The following is a 20,390-nucleotide window of genomic DNA, read 5'->3' as shown; positions in this document are numbered from 1 at the left end:
ACAAGAAATCAAAAAATAAAATATAATCATTAGGCAGTTACAATTAGTGATTGGATTACATTATCTCTTTAGCAAGGAGGTATTGCAAAGTTCATGATTTACACATGACCTTTTATATTACAAAGCTCTTCAACTCTTAGTAGTGAACAATAGATATAATGATAAAAATCAAGATGCACAATGCTGTAAATCATATGAGTAAAGGCAGATTAGAAATCATACTTGGAATCTATTTAAGTAAACTCAATTATCTACATTGTAGCTTTCATCTTGTTATCAAGGTCATTTACTGTACTTCAGTATTCACAAATAAAGTTACCATCTTATAGAGCTGATAGAAAAATGAAAGTGAAAGTTGCTCAGTTGTGTCTGACTCTTTGCAACCCCATGGACTATACAGACCATGGAATTCTCCAGGTCAGCATACTGAAGAGGGCAGCCTTTCCCTTCTCAAGAGGATCTTCCCAACCCAGGGATTGAACCCAGGTTTCTCACGTTGCAGGCGGATTCTTTACCAACTGAGCTGTCAGGGAAGCCCAAAGTGAAAATCACTCAGTTGTGTCCAACTCTTTGTGACCCCATGGACTGTAGCCTGCCAGGCTCCTTTGTCTATTAAATTCTCTAGGCCAGACTACTGGAGTGAGTAGCCATCCCCTTCTCCAGGGAGTCTTCCCAACCCAGGCAATCAAACCATCGCCTGGGTCTCCTGCACTGCAGGTGGATTCTTTACTATCTGGGCCACCAGGGAAGCATGTTTACGGGAGAAGAACTAGAGAAAATGCTGTTTTTTATTGTTTCCTTTTATCTCCCTAAGAGATGTTGTATAACAAGGAGTAGTTAATTTGGAAATGGATCAATTTAAACATTTATTATATGGTTTATATGTTAAATTTGAAATGTTGTCAGTTTTTGAATAGCAGAGACACCATACATAAAAGTAAACAAAAAATAATATACTGAGTCATGTTTAATATATGGGTCAATTTTCTAGTCCTTGGGCTTTTCTGATCTCTTTCTGCTGCTCTGAAATGGATGAATAAAACCAGCTGTCCTTGATTTTCCAAAAGAGATAGATTACAGGAATGGCAAGTGAGAATAGTAAACAAATTCTGGTCAGCCCAACTTGTAAACCCCCAAAATTCTTTTCAGGGTTATTATGTAATGTAAAGTTCTGTGACCTTCATAATGACCTCTTTTGAAGAAAAGAAAGTTAAATATAAAAAGAAAAAACATTCTTTTCTTCCATGCTATTTGACGCCCTTTCCATTCTGTGACATGCCTAGATTTGCATATGTGCAATTCTGGGCAGCATTATTTTCTGAAAATGCAAAAATGAGATGAAGGAATTATTTGATTGCATCAAACAGAATGAAAGGAACCTTCAATGATGTCTGTAGTCAGTCTCCCTCATTCACATTTTGATATCTTTTAAAAAGTATTTCACCTTTTACATTTACATGAGGACAGCAACTTAACAGGAGGGCTCCATTAGTTAGATCATTCACATTGATGAAAGTGTCTTTTAAACATAGCAAAAGAATTTCAATTGAATTAGGAAATGCCATATCTTGGATAAAAATTAATGTTTTCTTGACCTGACTGGTTTTGATAGTCAGAATAAGATATTAGACCTCAAAATTACTGTAAATAGTAGTCATGCAATCCTTCTATTATGCTTTTCTCTGATGATATTTTTCTGCAAGTAATACATTTACACCAATACACTGGATTCAATAGTTTCTTAGTTAAGGCCAGGTTTCCATGGTGACCCATAGGTTCATTCAGCAAGTGAATAATATAAGCAATAAATGTGTTTCTGAAAAAGGAAAATATATTGTCACTAAATTGTTTCGCACTTAAGGTTTTTGCTCTATGTAAATATAATTGCCATTCCTAAAAGTTAAAACATTTTATTAATTCTGACGTCAATACATGTGCATAGTCCTCATATTATGTGTACTACTTTATGGCATTGTCATGGTAAAATTGTTATCAAGCTGTTATCAAGCTGGGGAATAATTTTTATCTTATTAATTCATCTCTTTATCTCCTGTGCTTGTAAGAGGCAGTGTAGTAAAAGTTTGGAATCTGGGTAAATAACCCTTACTGAATAGTCTTGAACAAATTACCTAGCCCTTCTAGATTTAAGCTGTTCCATCTGTCAACTGAGAAAAACATTCTCTCTTTGAGAAGCTTGTTGTGAGAAAAACAATGATATCATGTATGCTAGAAAGTTGTAAAACCTACTGTCCCTTCCTATCACACAACTGAATGACACTTCCCAGCCAATTTGATCTCCACCTTAACATACAGCTGGTTCTTGCCAATAAATGTAAGAAGAAATGAAGTGTGTCACCCTGGAACCAAACAATTTTTCTTAGATTTTCTTCAATTTCCTATGACTTCTCTATGCAGCCCGTTTCCACCTCTATATCCTCAGCAGGTACTGTCAGAGCAAACTTAGAATTTAAAATTCCAATGTGGGATTTTTTAAAAGAGTTAAATCATTTTTAAATTGAAGTAGGGGCTTCCCATGTGGCACTAGTGGTAAAGAACCCACCTTGCCAATGCAGGTTAGACTTCAAAGATGCAGATTTGATCCCTGGGTTGGAAAGATCAGCTGGAGGAGGGCACAGCAACCCACTCCAGTATTCTTGCCTGGAGAATCCCATGGACAGAGGAGACTGGCAAGCTGCAGTCCATAGGGTCTCACAGAGTTGGACACAAATGAAGTGACTTAGCACACACATATAGTTGATTTACAATATTATGCTAGCTTCTCGTGTACAGTGATTTTGTTTTATACATACATATATGCTGCTGCTGCTGCTGCTAAGTTGCTTCAGTTGTCTGACTCTGTGTGACCCTCTAGACAGCAGCCTACCAGGCTCCTCCATCCCTGGGATTCTCTAGGCAAGAATACCAGAGTGCATTGCCATTTCCTTCTCCATATACATACATATATTAATATATCATAATATATATAGATTCTTTTCCATATTCTTTCCCATTATAGATTATTACATGACATTGAATATAGTTCCCTATACTATACAGTAGGACCTTGTTGTTTATCTATTTTATATATGGTAGTTTGTATCTAATAATCTGAAACTACTAATTAATTCCTCCTCCACATTTTACCTTTGACAGCTAGAAGTTCGTTTTCCATGTCTGTGTTTCTGTTTTGTAAATAAATTAATTTTATCGTATTTTAGATTCCTCATGTAAGTGATATCATATGGCATATGTCTTTCTATTTTAACTTATCTAACTTAGCATGATCATCTTTAGTCCATCCATGTTGCTGCAAAATGCATTATTTCATTCTATTTTATGGCTGAGTAACATTCCATTGTATATATGCACCTCGTCTTTTTTTCCATTCACCTGTTGATGGACATTCAGTTTGCTTCCCTGTTTTGGCTATCATAAACAGTGCTGCAGTGAACACTGGGGTGCATGTAGATTTTCAAATTAGAGTTTTCTCCAGATATACCCTAAAGTGGAACTGCTGGATCATATGGTAACTCTAATTTTAGTTTCTTAAGGAACCTTCATACTGTTAAGAACCTTCATACTGTTTTCCATGATAATTACACCAACTTGCATTCTAAAGTGGGATTTTTAAATGTAGTATATTAATTACTTCAGTTCAGTTGCTCAGTCATGTTCGACTTCCCAACCCCGTGGACTGTAGCACACCAGGCTTCCCTGTCCATCACCAACTCCCGGAGCTTGCTCAAACTCATGTCCATCGGGTCGGTGATGCCATCCAACCATCTCATCCTCTGTCGTCCCTTTCTCCTCCTGCCTTCAATCTTTCCCAGCATCAGGGTCTCTTCCAATAAGCCAGTTCTTCGCATCGGGTGGCCAAAGTATTGGAGTTTCAGCTTCAGTATATTAATATTCAGTATAAATACAATGTCATATCATTAATAACAGGTTCTTAAATGGAGTAGGAATGTCATCTTTTTAAAGTTAAAAGTCTAAAGGAGTATATTTTTGCATTTGACTCACCTTGTAAATGTTGAAAACTTGATGAAGCAAAAAATTCTAGGAAAACATCAACTATAAAGAAAGTTGCTCCCACCCTGAGACATCTATAGTGTAATCTTGGTTATATCAAAGAGTATAAATTAGTCTAAGGACTTTAAAGAAGCATCTAGTCAAATACATTATCTTTATAAATAAGGAATTTTCATCCCAGAAAGGACAAATGACTTCTCCTTGGCCATTCCTGGCCCAGCTTTCTTTACATAATGCATTTATTTTCCTCTCCTGAAACCAAAACTAATTTTCTAAATTGAAGGCTAAAAATAAAAATCTTTGCAGTCTTTCATACTGATTTAATTTAATACATTAGGTTGCTTCAAGTAGTTTGAAAAGCTTATTATTGACTAAAATGGGCTCGCAACTTACTGTGACTCAAAAACTGAAGACTGTCAGACTGGTGCTGAAGTTGTTTATTTCTCTTCTATCATTTAGATTTATTATGTTGTTCATTCCAAACTTCTTAATGAAAAAATTACCATTAACGTTTTATGTTTTGATTTCCCTTTTTATTTCTCCCCAAATAGTTTACTTCAGTGATAAGTAGCTTTACATGTGTCTCCTTGGTTTGCCAAAGACATACAGATTAAAATACAGCCTAGAAAGTGGGAGCTATTTTTCTTTTTTCCTATTTGGAGAATTATCTGGCCAGTAGGTATATACTAATATAATCAGAGAAGTTTAAACTTGAGCTTAGCATGAAGAAAAAATAGAGCATTGAGATCTGAAGTAGGTATAGCCCATCCAAAAAACCTCAGGACAATCAAGGGAGTGGTGGGAGAATAATGGACAAGGTTTGAAGATATAGGGTGGATTACATACACTTTAGAAACCAAGCAATTAACATGAACTTCATCCACAGAGCTGGTTTTCTAAAATTGTGGTCTGCATACCACTCTTGAAAAGTAAGGTGAATTTAGCAGTTCAGTTTAATTTTAGCATTTATGCATTTCTTCTAATAGAATCAAGAAAACATAACTTGCACAGGAAATCAAAGCTAGGAAAGGTAGATTAAAGACAAGAAGGAGGTAAGTAATATTCAATGTGATGGGAATACCAAAAATTATGAAACAATGATATTTACATTTCTAAAGATGATACAGAAGATTTAACGGTTTTCTAGACTTAACATGGTGATTATTTTGATATGTGTAGAAATATCAAATCACTGTATTGTGTACAAGGAACTAACGTAGTGTTGTAGGGCAATTATACTTTAAAAACAAACTCAAAAAAAGAGATATTTGTGGTTACTAGAAGTGGGAGGAGGAAGAATTGGATGAATGTAGCCAAAAGGTACAAACTTTCAGTTATAAGATAAATAAGTACTAGACATGTAATGTACAACATGACAAATATAATTAACACTGCTATATGGTAATTATAGCACACAAAAACATGTTATATTTATAAAAGAGTAAATCCTATGAGTTCTCATCACAAGGGAAAAATTTTGTTTTCTGTTTCTTTAATTTATTATCTATATGAAATGATTGATGTTCACTAAAGTCATCAGGATAATCATTTCATTTCATAATCTATTTACAGCAAAGCATTATGCTGTATACCTTTAAGTTAAACAGTGTATGCTCAGTTGCTCAGTCATATCCGACTGTTTGTGACTCCATGCACTATAGCTCCCCAGGGTTCCCTAATGGAATTTTCCAGGCAAGAATACTGGAGTGGGTTGCTATTTCCCTCTCCAGGGGATCTTCCCAACCCAGGGATAGAACCTGTGCCTCTTGCGTCTCTTGCATTGAAAGGCAGTTTCTTTACCATTGGGCCACCTGGGAATCCCTAAACTTATACAGTTCTGTATGTCAATTTTATCTCAGTAAAACTAGAAGAAAGAAGATTCAACATTTTTCTAATGTAGGAACAACATGATATATTCCTTTTTGATTCATAATAATGGCAATGGGATCCCAAGAATGTAGGTTCCCCTAAGAAACTCATTTGCCTATTTTTCTAGCCCACATTTCAAAATACTAACATCAGGAATAAAGCCCTGCTTGATACCATATTGATATCATATAGACAATTTGGTGAACTGGCCATGGCAATGTGACTAGAAAGAACAACATCTCCAACTTCAAAGTAAACAATGAGTAATGGAAAAAATAAATAAGAGAGTTCTGCATTGCTTATTTGAGATAAATTTTATGGCTTTATCAATATAATTGTCACAAGCAATCCATTTTATAATTCCCTACAAATCAATAATTCTAAGCAAACCACCAGGCTAATAGAATCATGGATACAAAGATGATTATAAGAAGGCTTCCACTGGGAAGGCTAATTGGAGTGAGAGGGCAGAAAAGAGGGAAGAGAAGTGCTCAGTCGTGTCTGACTCTTTGCGACCCCATAGACTGTAGCCCACCAGGCCCCTCAGTCCATGGGATTTTCCAGGCATGAATACTGGAGTGGGTTGCCATTTCCTTCTCCAGGGGATCTTCCCGACCCAGGGATCAAACCTGGGTCTCCCGCATTGTAGGCAGACGCTTTATTGTCCAAGCTACCAGGGAAGCCAAAAAAAGGGAAACAACCTTCCAAAAAAAAAAAAAAACACCAAGAAAAAGAAAAGAGGGAACAACTGTCCAAAAAAAAAAAAAAGGCAGAAATTATGTTTTTATAAGCTGCCTGAAAAATGCTCTGAATTTGGTAATGATGATGGTGCCCTGTATTTAATGAGTCCTTTCTATGTGTTAGGCATAGTTTTAAGTATTTGTAATGGATTATTTTACTTATTCCTGAGAGTAACCCTGTAACATTGATGATATTAAACTTTGATATATTCTATAATGTATACAAATCAATGTTGAAACCTGAGCTGCCGGCTTTAAGAGTGTACATTCTTAAAAACTGCTCCAGGTTGTTTAGGCATTACCATCTGTAAAGGCCTCATCGAAGATAAACCGCTTATTTATGTTTTAAATTCATAAAGTATGGATAAGCTGACAAGACATTCAAAAGAGAAGAGATTGAAATTCAATGTGTATATAGAATTGGCTATTTATATTCAGGAAAACATAGACATAGTAATCATGTTACCAGCCGAGAAATTATGGAAAACCAAGCTGGAAAGTTCCCAAGATCTCAGGGTCTTATATATCAGGAACAAATTTTATTGTTGTTGTCATTTAGGCACTAAGTCATGTCTGACTCTTTTGCGACCCCATGGACCCCTGACGGCTCCTCTGTCCATGGCCTTTTCCCAGCAAGAATACGAACGTGGGTTGCCATTTCCTTCTCCAAGGGATCTTCCCAATCCAGTGATTGAACTTGTGTCTCCTGCCTTGGCAGGAGGATTTTTTTAATACTGAACCACCAGGGAAGCCCATTATAGCTTGTGCTTAATCGAATCTCCTGAATTCTTGGGATATGAGGAAAGTTGTGGCTCAGGAAGACTCACTGGGCCACAGTGCAAATAAAAATAGTGCAGTGACTAAGAGCGTGAGTCTGAAAGCAAACCGCCTGAATTCATGTCCCAGCTGCCGTCTCTGATCCCTGCAATAAACGAACCCCTAGAATTCTATTTCCTTATCCACAGTGGTACCCTCAGTGTTAATGACACTAAATATGACTGTAGTTATAAGAATTAAAGTAGGTCATTTATTTATATATATATATATATATATATATATATATATGTTTGCTATGGTACATGTACTTAGTGCTCAGTAAGTGCTAGCTTTTATGATTAATGTATAAAGGATAGTCTGTAGGAAAGAGACTGACAGCAGGAACGTAGTTTAATAGGCTCCCAACACAGTCCAGATGAGAAAAGATAAAATCGTGAACTAGGACAGTGGCAGTGGCAATGGAAAAGAGGACAGTTACACAAGATATTTCAGAGGGCTAAGTGCCTTCGTGATTCATTAGATGTGGGAGGCAGACATGTGACTCTGAGTGTTCACGCCTGGCTCACTGGGACAATGATGGTGCTGTTACCAGATATAGAACAATCAGGAAGAGATGGTTTGCAGAGAAACCATGGATCCAGAATCTATTTTGATGTATTGATTATGGATTGTAGGTATTCTTCAAGCCTTATCAATCCACCACCAAGACAATATTTTCCTCGAGTAATGCAAATAAGTGATAAAGATGATTCACGTGGTGTATATAGAATTATCACACAGCATTGAATTATATGTAAGAAAATTCCTTCCTGCTTCTTCTATCCTTCAGTTTAAATCAAAGAAGTGTTTTACTTTGATGCTAGTTATCTTTTCCTTTTTCTCTTTCTTTTCTAACATATTCAGAGTCTGGGAAACACAAATATGTGCACTTAAAATTTAAGAGCATTTCTTTATTTTTCATTATATTAATCAATTTCTATTCATGTCAAATGTTTCTGGTTTTCCAATTATGGTCCCAATATGAACTTCCCTTTTAAAAATTCATTTCATTAATAACAAGGAATCAATTTAAAGAAAAAATACTAAGGAACCCACAGAATAATCATTACTCAGATATAACAAAATCATGAAAGGTGAACTTGAATGAGAGAAGGTTAGAAATCCATACAGTAAACTAGGCCAAATTTTAGGTAATATTCTTACCTAGTTTTGACAGTTTTCTCGAAAGAAGACACATTTGCTGTAAATCTAAGAGAAACCACATTGTTTGTAATGACCAGAAGTCAAAAAATCTATAATTGTGATCCTCTGATAACTTCTCAAGAAAGTTGTTAATGTAACTTCCTTGTGGGTATTAACTAGTTATGGAGCAATGCTTTGAAGATAAGAATGGCATCAGAAATAAAACAAAGTAACACACAGAAACTTTCGATCATTACACAACCAACTATTACAAGAATCAAGATGCTCCTCAACATGGGCGTTAGGTTTCAATTCAGTCCTTTACCTCAGAGGCAATTGAAATGGTACCACACACACAAAAACCAGCAAGAGCTGAGAGTGGACAAAAAGACCAAGATGGAGGCCAACTCCAATTAAATGATGCTATTCAATATCAACTCTGATATCAATACAGGCTTGCTTTGATTTCTCTAGGAAGAAAAGTAGTTTAGTGATATCTTGATAAATTTCCTTGCCATGCTTTAAGTAAACAGATTATTTTCTTTTGGAAGTATCTCTCTTTTTTTTTCTTTTTTTTTTTAATTTTAAAATCTTTAATTTATCTCTTATTAGACAGTAAATACTCATCATTCTCAGTATGAGACTTTGGGGAGGGGATGATATTAAACCTTGTGATGTCAAATCAACACTTCCCTGACCATTAATTGGTTTTAAGGCCATTCTGGGCTCAAGTGACTAAACAAAAAATCTGCTAGTCATAAGTTTGTGCGTTCTGTGTTAGGGTGCTATAACAACTATAGAGATATGCATACACAGCAGAATTTAACACCCTTTTTCTTGTTCTGGAAGCATGCAGACTTAGAGAATATTTTTACATATGTTCTTTCACAGATGGAAGACCTGTTCTAAGACAATCCTGAATCTGTTAATGGGGACCAAAATAAGGACTGTTCTAGTACTTGATGGTCAGGATTTCCAGTGAATAAGAGAACATAAGGCCACATTTAAAAAAATAGACTAGAGCAGTTCTTTGATTTTCTTTTGGATTCTGTTTGCTGTTTAAGAGTTTTGTTTAATTTTTTTTTTAAGAAAGCTGAAAATGCCAAAAACAATATTAGGGCCAGATAGCTTTGATTTAAAGGATGGTATTTATGAAGGTCGAATCTTAAATTTCCATGTTTGTCTAGGTTTTTGTTTCTTTCTGTACCGTAGACCAAAGCTTTTTAGTCAACACAAAACTATGTCCTATGAATTTCAGGGGAAGAAAAGTTAGTATGTGTAAATGAATAATCAGAAAGCGACTTAAGGAAACAAATATAAAAAGATATATCTTAATAGATGGTAAGTTGTGAACATAACGTTTATATTTGAAATTAGGACATGTTCAAATTCACATAGCTTTAAAAAGGAGTAGCTGGAGTAATTTTTATGGAGTTTGTACTCAGCATTGCAAAGGGTTTGTATGAACCTATATCCACCTGTGAGATAGATACGGTCTAGAAATATGTCTGATTTGTCCCACATGTTTTTAATACTGTTAAAATTATGATAGTTGATATAAGATTATAGATTTTTAGTTTTTCTTGAAAAAACTGAAGCCCTGACCACTTTAGGCCCCAGACGTACTTGATAATTCGAATCAATATTATTAGGCAATACCACTTATTGAATGTTTGTTCGCTGTCAGGTTTTATTCTAAGCATTTTATCTTTTTTTTCATACATGTAATATGCCTATAAGGCAGATCTTTTTGTGCACACTGTTTCTCTGAGGAGGCTGGTCTCCTGAGAAATTCAGTAATTTCTTAAAATTTATAGCTGGTAACTGATGGAGTTGAGATTTGAACCCAGGCCTGTCTGATACCAAAACCCAGTCCCTTATTCACAGTGAGCCAGTTTAAACCATTTCATTACTGAATAGAGAATTAGTCCATTATACTATGGTCACTTTTCTGCATTTTTGAAAAGTTAATCTTTCCCATGTGATATTTTTTAAATATAAATTTATTTATTTCAATTGGAGGCTAATTACTTTACAATATTGTATTGGTTTTGCCAAACATTGACATGAATCCACCACAGGTGTACATGTGTTCCCCATCCTAAACCCCCCTCCCACCTCCCCCCCAGACCATCCCTCTGGGTTGTCCCAGTGCACCAGCCCCAAGCATCCTGTATCCTGCAGCAAACCTGGACTGGTGATTCATTTCACATATGATAATATACATGTTTCAAAGCCATTCTCCCAAATCATCCCACTCTCTCCCTCTCCCACAGAGTCCAAAAGACTGTTCTATACACCTGTGTCTCTTTTGCTGTCTTGTATACAGGGTTATCATTACCATCTTTCTAAATTCCATATATATGCGTTAGTATACTGTATTGGTGCTTTTCTTTCTGGCTTACTTCACTCTGTATAATCGGCTCCAGTTTCATCCACCTCATTAGAACTGATTCAAATGTATTCTTTTTAATGGCCGAGTAATACCCCATTGTGTATATGTACCACAGCTTTCTTATCCATTCATCTGCTGATGGACATCTAGGTTGCTTCCATGTCCTGGCTATTACAAACAGTGTTGTGATGAACATTGGGGTACACGTGTCTCTTTCAATTCTGGTTTCCTTGGTGTGTATGCCCAGCAGTGGGATTGCTGGGGCATAAGGCAGTTCTATTTCCAGTTTTTTAAGGAATCTCCACACTGTTCTCCATAGTGGCTGTACTAGTTTGCATTCCCACCAGCGTTGTAAGAGGCTTCCCTTTTCTCTACACCCTCTCCAGCATTTATTGCTTGTAGACTTTTGGATAGCAGCCATTCTGACTGACGTGAAATGGTACCACATTACGGTTTTGATTTGCATTTCTCTGATAATGAGTGATGTTAAGCATCTTTTCATGTGTTTGTTAGCCATCTGTATGTCTGCTTTGGAGAAATGTCTGTTTAGTTCTTTGGCCCATTTTTTGATTGGGTCATTTATTTTTCTGGAATTGACCTGCAGGAGTTGCTTGTATATTTTTGAGACTAGTTCTTTGTCAGTTGCTTCATTTCCATGTGATATTTTAAATGCAGCTATTTCAATATATTATGAAACATATTTCTTAAAAGAAATATTATATCTATGCCTAATAAATATTTTCTTTTTAAATAATAGACATTGATTTTTCTAAAGGAAATTAAGCAAATGATTTACTTATCCAATTTGAATCTAACTTGCTTTAAACTGATAAAATCCATTTATGTTTATGTATTGTGCTAGAATACCAATTATAGTTGTCTCTAGTAAATTAACACATTTAATTGGCTGAATATCATTTCTAGACAAGTACTGAAAGCTTCTAAATCACTTACACCAGAATTTAAATTCTGGAAAAGTCATTTAAAATTATTTTCAAGTGCATCTTACCAGAAGTTGTCTTCACTACTTCAGTGGTATTTCTCAGTCCAACAAATGAAAATTGATAAAGTCTCCAAGACCTTGTGTCACCCACTTCAACAGAACTACGCTTCCACTGATAGACAATTTCTTCACGTGGATAGCCATCTGCCATGAGATAGGAAAACATTTAAACTTATTAAAAATGAATATACATAGCAACCACTTTCTATGAACAATACACTGAAGGAAATAACCAAATAGTTGTGACTTGGATGGTGATCCTGTATTAAAGAGCATTCAGCTCAGTTCAGTCGCTCAGTTGTGTCAACTCTTTGTGACCCTATGGACTGCAGCATGTCAGGCTTCCCTGTCCATCACCAACTCCCAGAGCTCAAACTCATGTCCATTGAGTCAGTGATGCCACCCAGCCATCTCATCCTCTGTCATCCCCTTCTCCTCCTGCCTTCAATCTTTCCCAGCATCAGGGTCTTTTTCAATGAGTTAGCTCTTTGCATCAGGTGGCCAAAGTATTGGAATTTCAGCTTCAACATCAGTCCTTCCAATGAATATTTATGACTGATTTCCTTTAGGATGGACTAGTTGGATCTCCTTGCAGTCCAAGGGACTCTCAAGAGTCTTCTCCAACACCACAGTTCAAAAGCATCAATTCTTTGGCACTCAGCTTTCTTTATAGTCCAACTCTCACATCCACACATGACCACTGGAAAAACCGTAGCCTTGTCTAGACGGACCTTTGTTGACACAGTGATGTCTCTGCCTTTTAATATGCTGTCTATGTTGGTCATAACTCTCCTTCCAAGGAATAAGCGTCTTTTAATTTCATGGCTGCAATCACCATCTGCAGTGATTTTGGAGCCCAGAATAATAAAGTCAGCTTCTGTTTCCACTGTTTCCCCATCTATCTGCCATGAAGTGATGCCATGATCTTAGTTTTCTGAATGTTGGGCTTTAAGACAACTTTTTTACTCTCCTCTCACTACATATGCAGGATATTGTTTTTGGTGAAAGGGACTCAAAAGCGTGAGATTTTGAGTCATGTAGAAACAGAAAATAATGGAAGAAGAAGTATCTAGGATGTCCCCAATGGCTCAGGGGTAAAGAATATGCCTGCTATGCATGAGATGTGGCAGGAGCCACAGGTTCAGTCCCTGGGTAGAAGGAAAAAGATTCAAATCCCTGTACAGGGCGTGTCCTTGGAATAGAAGGAATAAATTACCTCAACGATTTATATTATTCTCACACTCAATTTGTTGAGGCTTCTTTTTAATATACAACTATAATTAAAAGTAGTAAGTAGAAATGCCAAGTGGAAGATACCTATGTCGATTCTTTAAGGTTCAGTCATGTTTAGCCAAAGCAACAGAAAGCATTCATGAAACAAATGTTACATGGACAATGTAGTGATCATTAGTAACTTTTCCTTGCTTACCTTTTCCATAATACCCTAGACAAGTTTCTAATTTTTATTCCAAATTATTTGTTTACCTATGAGTGTACTTACATGGGGGTGATTATACTTATTTTGTGGAATTGCTTTTCAATATGTGTTTGTTGAATGGATAAACATTACTATTAAGTAAAGTGTAGGGTAAACTCAAGTAAAATAGATAGACCACAAAACTAGAAATCTTTTCCACTGTATGTCTTCTAATAATTCTATGGAAAGGTAAGTTTTGACTATGGAGGGTGATTGACTCCTTGGAATAAAATCCCTTGTCTCTTTTATTCTTTGGTTTTGGTCCAACTTTTTGCCCACTATATTTATTAATTTAAAAGAAAGAAAGAAAGCAGGATCCCCAGGTTGCTACTGAGAGGGCGGTGGTTGGGTGGTAGTGCAGGATGTGATGAAAACTGAGAATTTAAGAATGATAATATTAAGGAACTTCCTATGGAGAATATGTTGGTGATTGAATTATTTTGATAGCAATAAGTAATACTAAGTTGATTTTGGGCTCAGAAGACAATTGTCAATCAGCAACCTGATGGCATAGAAATCATTGCTTCTTAAGTTTCATCTAGCTCAGGAGAGGAGTAGTCTCAGTTGGAAATTAAAAGAAAGTAAATACCACATCCTAAAGCTTAGGGGAGTTTTCACTTAAAAATAGTCTATCCTTGGATAAGTAAAACATATGAAATAAGATTTATAATGAGAACTTTTCTCAATATATATAAAATATACAAGGAATTTTTCCTTTGGTGCCCTCTGTTTTGCTTTTTTTGTTTTGCTTTTTGTTTCCCTCTGGAAATGTTTGTCAAAACAGGTGATTGCTTTTCCAATCTTTTTTTGAAAGTATTGTTATTATGATTCAGTTTCTTTTTAGGCATCTCCATTACTCCCTGGCTGATAAATTATACATATATTAAATTTTTTAAATTCATAGTCTTTCCTTCTACACAATATACACAATTGAGAGTTCAGAAATAAGGAGGAAATAAGCAATCTAACATGAATACAGAACAAATAGGTGAGGCAAATGTGGGAAAAAAATGAGGCTTGTTTTTGATTTAGGCAGGAAATACCTATGAAGGTTACTAAAGCTTAATTCCTACTAGAATCATCAAGGATATTCTTGCTATAGGGTATATAATCTCATGATAATAATAATAATAAATAAAATAATACAGCTTCTGATTGAGTCTTATTATGTGGAAGGTAGCATAGGCATTTTACATATATTACATGAACAAAATAATATTGAGGTGAGGCAGGTCTTATAACCTCTATGGGCACCTGTTGTGGACTCATTGAGAGATTTAGTAATTTGTTCATATCTATAGTGATGGGATTGGGATTTTAACTGAACCCAATAGGGCTTCCCTGATGGCTCAGTTGGTAAAGAATCCGCCTGCAATGCAGGAGACCCTGGTTTGATTCCTAGGTCAGGAAGATCCCCTGGAAAAGGGATAGGCTACCTACTCCAGTATTCTGGCCTGGAGAATTCCATGGACAGTCACGGGGTCACAAAGAGTTGGACATGACCAAGGGACTTTCACTTTCACATGACCCCCAAATCAGTCTTTTGCTCACTGGCAGATAACTAGTTTTACATATTACTAGAACTCCAGATGGAGGAGGTAATTTTCTATTCTGTTATTTTGCTGTTTCTGTTCATTTGCTCAGTCATGCTCAACTGTCTGCAACTCCATGGTCTGTAGCCCGCTGGGTTCCTTAGTCCATGGAATTCTCCAGGCAAGAATACTGGAGTGGGTAGCTACTCCCTTCTCCAGGGGATCTTCCCAACCCAGGGATCTGAACGAAGTCCCCTGCACTGAAGGCCGATTCTTTACCATCTGAGCCACCAGGGAAGCCCACATAGGGAGAAAACAACTAACAAATATCCTGCTAATATTTTCTGGGCCCATCAAGGGAGTGATATATAATCCACTATTACCTCTTTCTACTGAGACAAGGCCAGGCTTTACAATCCTTCCCAACATAGGCATTCAGGAACTCACTGCCAATTTATTCCAAGTTTATGCCTCAGTGAAGTCTATTTGTAATTTCTGATAAAATAGATCTCTTTTTTAATGATGAAAGGTATTATCAGAATCTTCAAAGTCAACAACACTGCGTAATGCAATTTTGCATTCTCTGTAAGTTTCCCAATGAAATGGTATTGCAATGAGAAAGACTGCTGATGAGAGGGGATACAGAATATAGAGTGAGTAATTACTTACAACTGGAGAATTCCAGGGGGCAGGAATGTTCATCCATTGGAAAATTGTGCAACTGTAACTGGCACTCAGCATCAATTGTCAGCCTAAGTAGAAAGATACAATGCAAAGATTTTAGATAGCTTAAAAAATTTTAAATATGTATTAGCACACTTTCTAATAACCATTTATTTTTATTCCTGGACAGTATCTCACCCATTCTTATTGATGATACCACGTGATCCTCACTGAAGAAATTCACCAAGTCCAGGATAAAATTGTGTAAGACAATGTCCATTTATTTTCCCAGACTAAACAATAAAGTCTCACTGACCTCAACTTCACTTATTCAATACTTACTATCCCATATTTTTTTGGCAAATTAACTGCATACATGGGATTGCTCAGTGAATTCACTTAACTTACTTAATAGAACAAACTCTTTTAAGAACTTAAGCCCATTTACTGTTTGCATGTAAATGAATGCAGATAATTCTCAGAACTTATCTGCTAATTACAGCAGAACCTTCTGCATGTAAGTACTTGTTAGCTGTTAGATTTAAATTACTATATGTGAGTTTAAAAATACCTGTGTTTCACAACAGATTATTAAGTGTCCTTACAAAGGAACACTATAGAGCAATTATACAGGATGTTAAAGAATAGAAGAATGTCTAGTAGCAATCAGATGTTAAATGCACAAATGTATCAGAAAAATGTCTGTCATGGATTCCCTGAAAAAGAGTGAAAGTAAAGTCACTCAGTGAAGTGTCTCACTCTTTGAGACCCCATGGACTGTAGCCCACCAGGCTCCTCTGCCCATGGGATTCTCCAGGCAAGAATACTGGAGTGGGTTGCCGTTTCCTTCTCCAGGGGTTCTTCCCGACCCAGGGATCGAACCCAGGTCTCTGGCATTGCAGGCAGACACTTTAACCTCTGAGCCACGGGGAAGCCCTCAGAGGCCCTGAGGTGCTTACTAAACATACAGACTTTCTTTCCCGATAGAGGCCAGAGCTCTAGGAGGGATAAAATTTAAAGGAGTCCTAGACGTTTTGACCACATTTGGGGAAGTATGACTATAATGTTAAATTGTGATGGTGATAGGTTGATGATATTTTAAATTTCATATTTGTTAGCTATACTTCTTATAATTACAGTTATCAACCTTAACATTAAAAATTTATCTTATAAACCTTTTATATTAAAAGTTCAGCATGAATGTAATTTTTATATGGTATAATAGAGCAATTACTGGTCCTAAGATATAACTAATCATCATTGATCCCTTAATTGCCAGCATGGCACTAGGTAAGGTGAATTTTTCTCTCATTCAGTAAGTGTTATTATGGCTTTATTGTACGTGGACTTGTCCGAAGTGACAAAGCTAGTGTCATGGTTGAGGTGTGAGCCCAAGACTGTGTCTCCAAAGCTGGAAGTTTTTATCATTGTCACTCAGTAATTACATGCTCTTCCAAAGAAAAGATAAGCTTTATTCATAAGTGAAATTATAATTAAATTTGATATTTTATTAGTATCATTTCTCCAAATTAAACTGGAATTGCTAAAATTGAAGATAATACAGATTGCAGATAGTTACACAGATATATATCTATGCACATATATACACATTTGTAACTCATTATAGATAAGCAACAAGAATAAAATAATCTCTTTACATAGATTAGCAAACTCATTCAAATCTTGAATGAATCTCATGAGTGATAATTTTGAGGTGGCTTCCATAATTAAATATTGTATAGCGTTTCTCTAAGTTAATAGAAGTGAAAATAACTATAATATTATGGAAATGATAAAGGGACTTCAGATAGCATAACTTTACTTGATACTTCAAAAGCTAGACTGAGCTCTTATTTAGCAGAAAAAAATTGATTTCCAGTAGATTCTAATTCCAGTCATTGCTACTGCTAAGTCACTTCAGTCGTGTCCGACTCTGTGCAACCCCATAGACGGCAGCCCACCAGGCTCCCCTATCCCTGCGATTCTCCAGGCAAGAACACTAGAGTGGGTTGCCATTTCCTTCTCCAATGCATGAAAGTGAAAAGTGAAAGTGAAGTTACTCAGTCGTGTCCGACTCTTAGCGACCTCATGCACTGCAGCCTACCAGGTTCCTTTGTCCATGGGATTTTCCAAGCAAGAGTACTGGAGTGGAGTGCCATTGCCTTCTCCAATTCTAATCATTACCTCACATCTAATTTAATAAAACCCATGATGAAATCAAAACATATGCAATGAATTTCTTTTGCAATTATGGCTGTTTTTCCTACTAACTGATGTAACTATGATGACAGGAGCTATGGATCCAGTTTAAAGTATTGAATTTTATATCTTGAATATTTACATATGGCATAAAATATACATCAGAAGGGCATTTAACATGAAATATTTTGAAGCTATAAGATCCTGGATACTAAGATCTAGAAGAATCACATTATTCCTATTTATTACTGAAAATATATACAAATAATTTAAATGTCTGCTTGTGCCTACTTTTTTATTAGGTTCTATGTTAAACACTGGAGAAGGCAATGGAACCCCACTCCAGTACTCTTGCCTGGAAAATCCCATGGACGGAGGAGCCTGGTAGGCTGCAGTCCATGGAGTCGCTGAGGGTCGGACACAACTGAGCAACTTCACTTTCACTCATTGGAGAAGGGAATGGCAACCCACTCCAGTGTTCTTGCCTAGAGAATCCCAGGGACAGGGGAGCCTGGTAGGCTGCTGTCTATGGGGTCTCACAGAGTTGGACACGATTGAAGCGACTTAGCAGCAGTTAAACATTTTGCATATCACCCCATTTAGTCCTTATTACCACTCTGTAAGGTAAGAATCATTAAGTCTATTTTATAGAAATTTAAAATGAATGAAAGGTGCTCAGTTGCACTACTAGGGTAGGAGCATATGTCATGGTGGTAGAGGTACCTCCTTTGCCAATAATCCCCATCATTTCTTACCTCATTCCTCTAAATAAAAATGTAACTAAGAAAAAACATCATACTTACCATACAAATAAAACTTTGGGATACTCCTAGCAGCTAGACCCCTGCTACCAGATAGCTGCCTCTAGTCCTGTACATATTCTGAAGAGTTACCACTCCTGTAGAAATCCTGGAGAATTGCCCTAATACCTACAAATAATACGATTCAGGAGCTTCCCAGGTGGCCTTATTGGTAACAAACCCGCCTTTCAGTGCAGGAGATGTAGAAGATGTGGCTTTGATCCCTGGTTGGGAAGATCCCCTGGAGGGGGGCATGGCAACCCACTCCAGTAGTCTTGCCTGGAGAATCCTATAGACAAAGGTACCTGGCAGGCTATAATCCATAGGGTCGCACAGAGTCAGACACAACTGAAGCAACTGAGCACAGGACAGTAGGATACAGAGCTAATCATCAAAGCCAGATTTGTCTGATTCTTAAGCGTGTGTACTTATCTATTATGCTGACTTCATAATATACTCTCACCAATGAGAAACTTCAACATAAAAAATTCAAATGTATGCAATTATGAAGTGCTAAGATGATGGCATTAACTTAAGTCAAAAACCTGTCTAATGTTGGCTTAATATTTAAGTTCAGAAAATAAATGTTTTCCCCAAGAATATCTATTCCAAAAATAGCAAAAAAAAAAAAAAAAAAAAGTCAAATAGCCTATCAATGTAGTGGGGAGTGGATGTTGCGAGATGGAATTCATTCTAGTTATACCATTGTGCAGCTAAAAAGAAAAGGATGTACAGATTCCCACATCAAAAATTCTCCTTTAGTAATGGTTTTCTTGGAAACAGAAACATTTCCAAGCATACCAACTCCTAAGTATGACTATTTTTTAGTGTCCATATTTTAATGTAGCAGGACATACACATAAAAACCCCAGACTGGTATAAAGGTTAGATGATCTCATAAAGGCAAGGGAAATTTCATATTCCTGTGAGAAAAGAGTTCCTATATCAGTCACAGAAAATGTTTTAACTGTATCCTTTGAAAAAGTTCATTGATAAGAGAAAAAAAAAAAACACCTAATTTTGTAGCATCACATACTATTTTGCTCAAGCATGCCAATCCTGATTTAGGTTTGACATCTTAGCTCTTTTTGTTCTAAGAGAACATAATTGATCTTTGTTTTATTCCCAACAATTACTCATTTCCCTTTCCAAAAGAATACCTTAAAGTGTAGAGCACTCGACCATCATTCCAAATTCTCAGCATCCTATTAGGGGTGGTTATCCAGTGTGCATCTGCCTTTTTGGAATTTCTGAAGAAAGTGTCTGGAATCCAGATTTTCCCCACCATGTTGCTATTCAGTCGGAGGACTTTAATGGTGCTGTTAAATTTCAGACGTCTGTCATACCATGTTTGGGCAAAAAATATATCGATTGTATATTCCTATTTTAAAGAAAAAGGTGAAATGGAACATCCTTAATATAGTAGGATTGTATTATAGACCATTTGTTTGTATTTATCATTTATGATCTCATTGCCAATACAAAGCAAAGCTCCTTTGGGTTTGAATGATCCAAAAGAAAGCAAAAGCTTGGCTAAGGAGACTCACCTATCTTTTATAGACAAGTTAATACATTATGAACAAACAGACCTGTGTAAATAAATTCTGGCAAAAATTCATAGCCTTGATACAGTTGTTTGCATTTGGTATTTATGGGGAAGAGTTTCTCACGTTATTTTTGGCCAGCTAATTCTTTGTTGTGGGGGCAATTTTGTGTATTTTAGG

At 36.3% G+C, this 20,390-nt stretch overlaps 1 protein-coding gene across 3 annotated transcripts in view; it reads right to left on the bottom strand.

The window, feature by feature from the left end:
- Nucleotides 1-20,390, bottom strand: part of GABRG2 (gamma-aminobutyric acid type A receptor subunit gamma2) — a 130,746-nt gene that overhangs the window by 74,934 nt on the left and 35,422 nt on the right. For all 3 annotated transcript variants that reach the window (XM_069592546.1, XM_069592547.1, XM_069592548.1), the window contains exons 4-6: nt 19,827-20,047; nt 15,674-15,756; nt 12,002-12,139 (exon numbers count right to left, since the gene is read on the bottom strand). In XM_069592546.1, coding sequence (XP_069448647.1) covers nt 12,002-12,139; nt 15,674-15,756; nt 19,827-20,047 — 442 coding nt within the window. The remainder of the gene's footprint in view (nt 1-12,001; nt 12,140-15,673; nt 15,757-19,826; nt 20,048-20,390) is intronic.

Source organism: Ovis canadensis, chromosome 5 (assembly GCF_042477335.2).
Source record: "Ovis canadensis isolate MfBH-ARS-UI-01 breed Bighorn chromosome 5, ARS-UI_OviCan_v2, whole genome shotgun sequence".
Classification (NCBI taxonomy): Eukaryota; Metazoa; Chordata; class Mammalia; order Artiodactyla; family Bovidae; genus Ovis; species Ovis canadensis.
The sequence above is the reverse complement of the archived record's forward strand: the minus strand, read 5'-3'. Positions and strand labels throughout refer to the sequence as shown.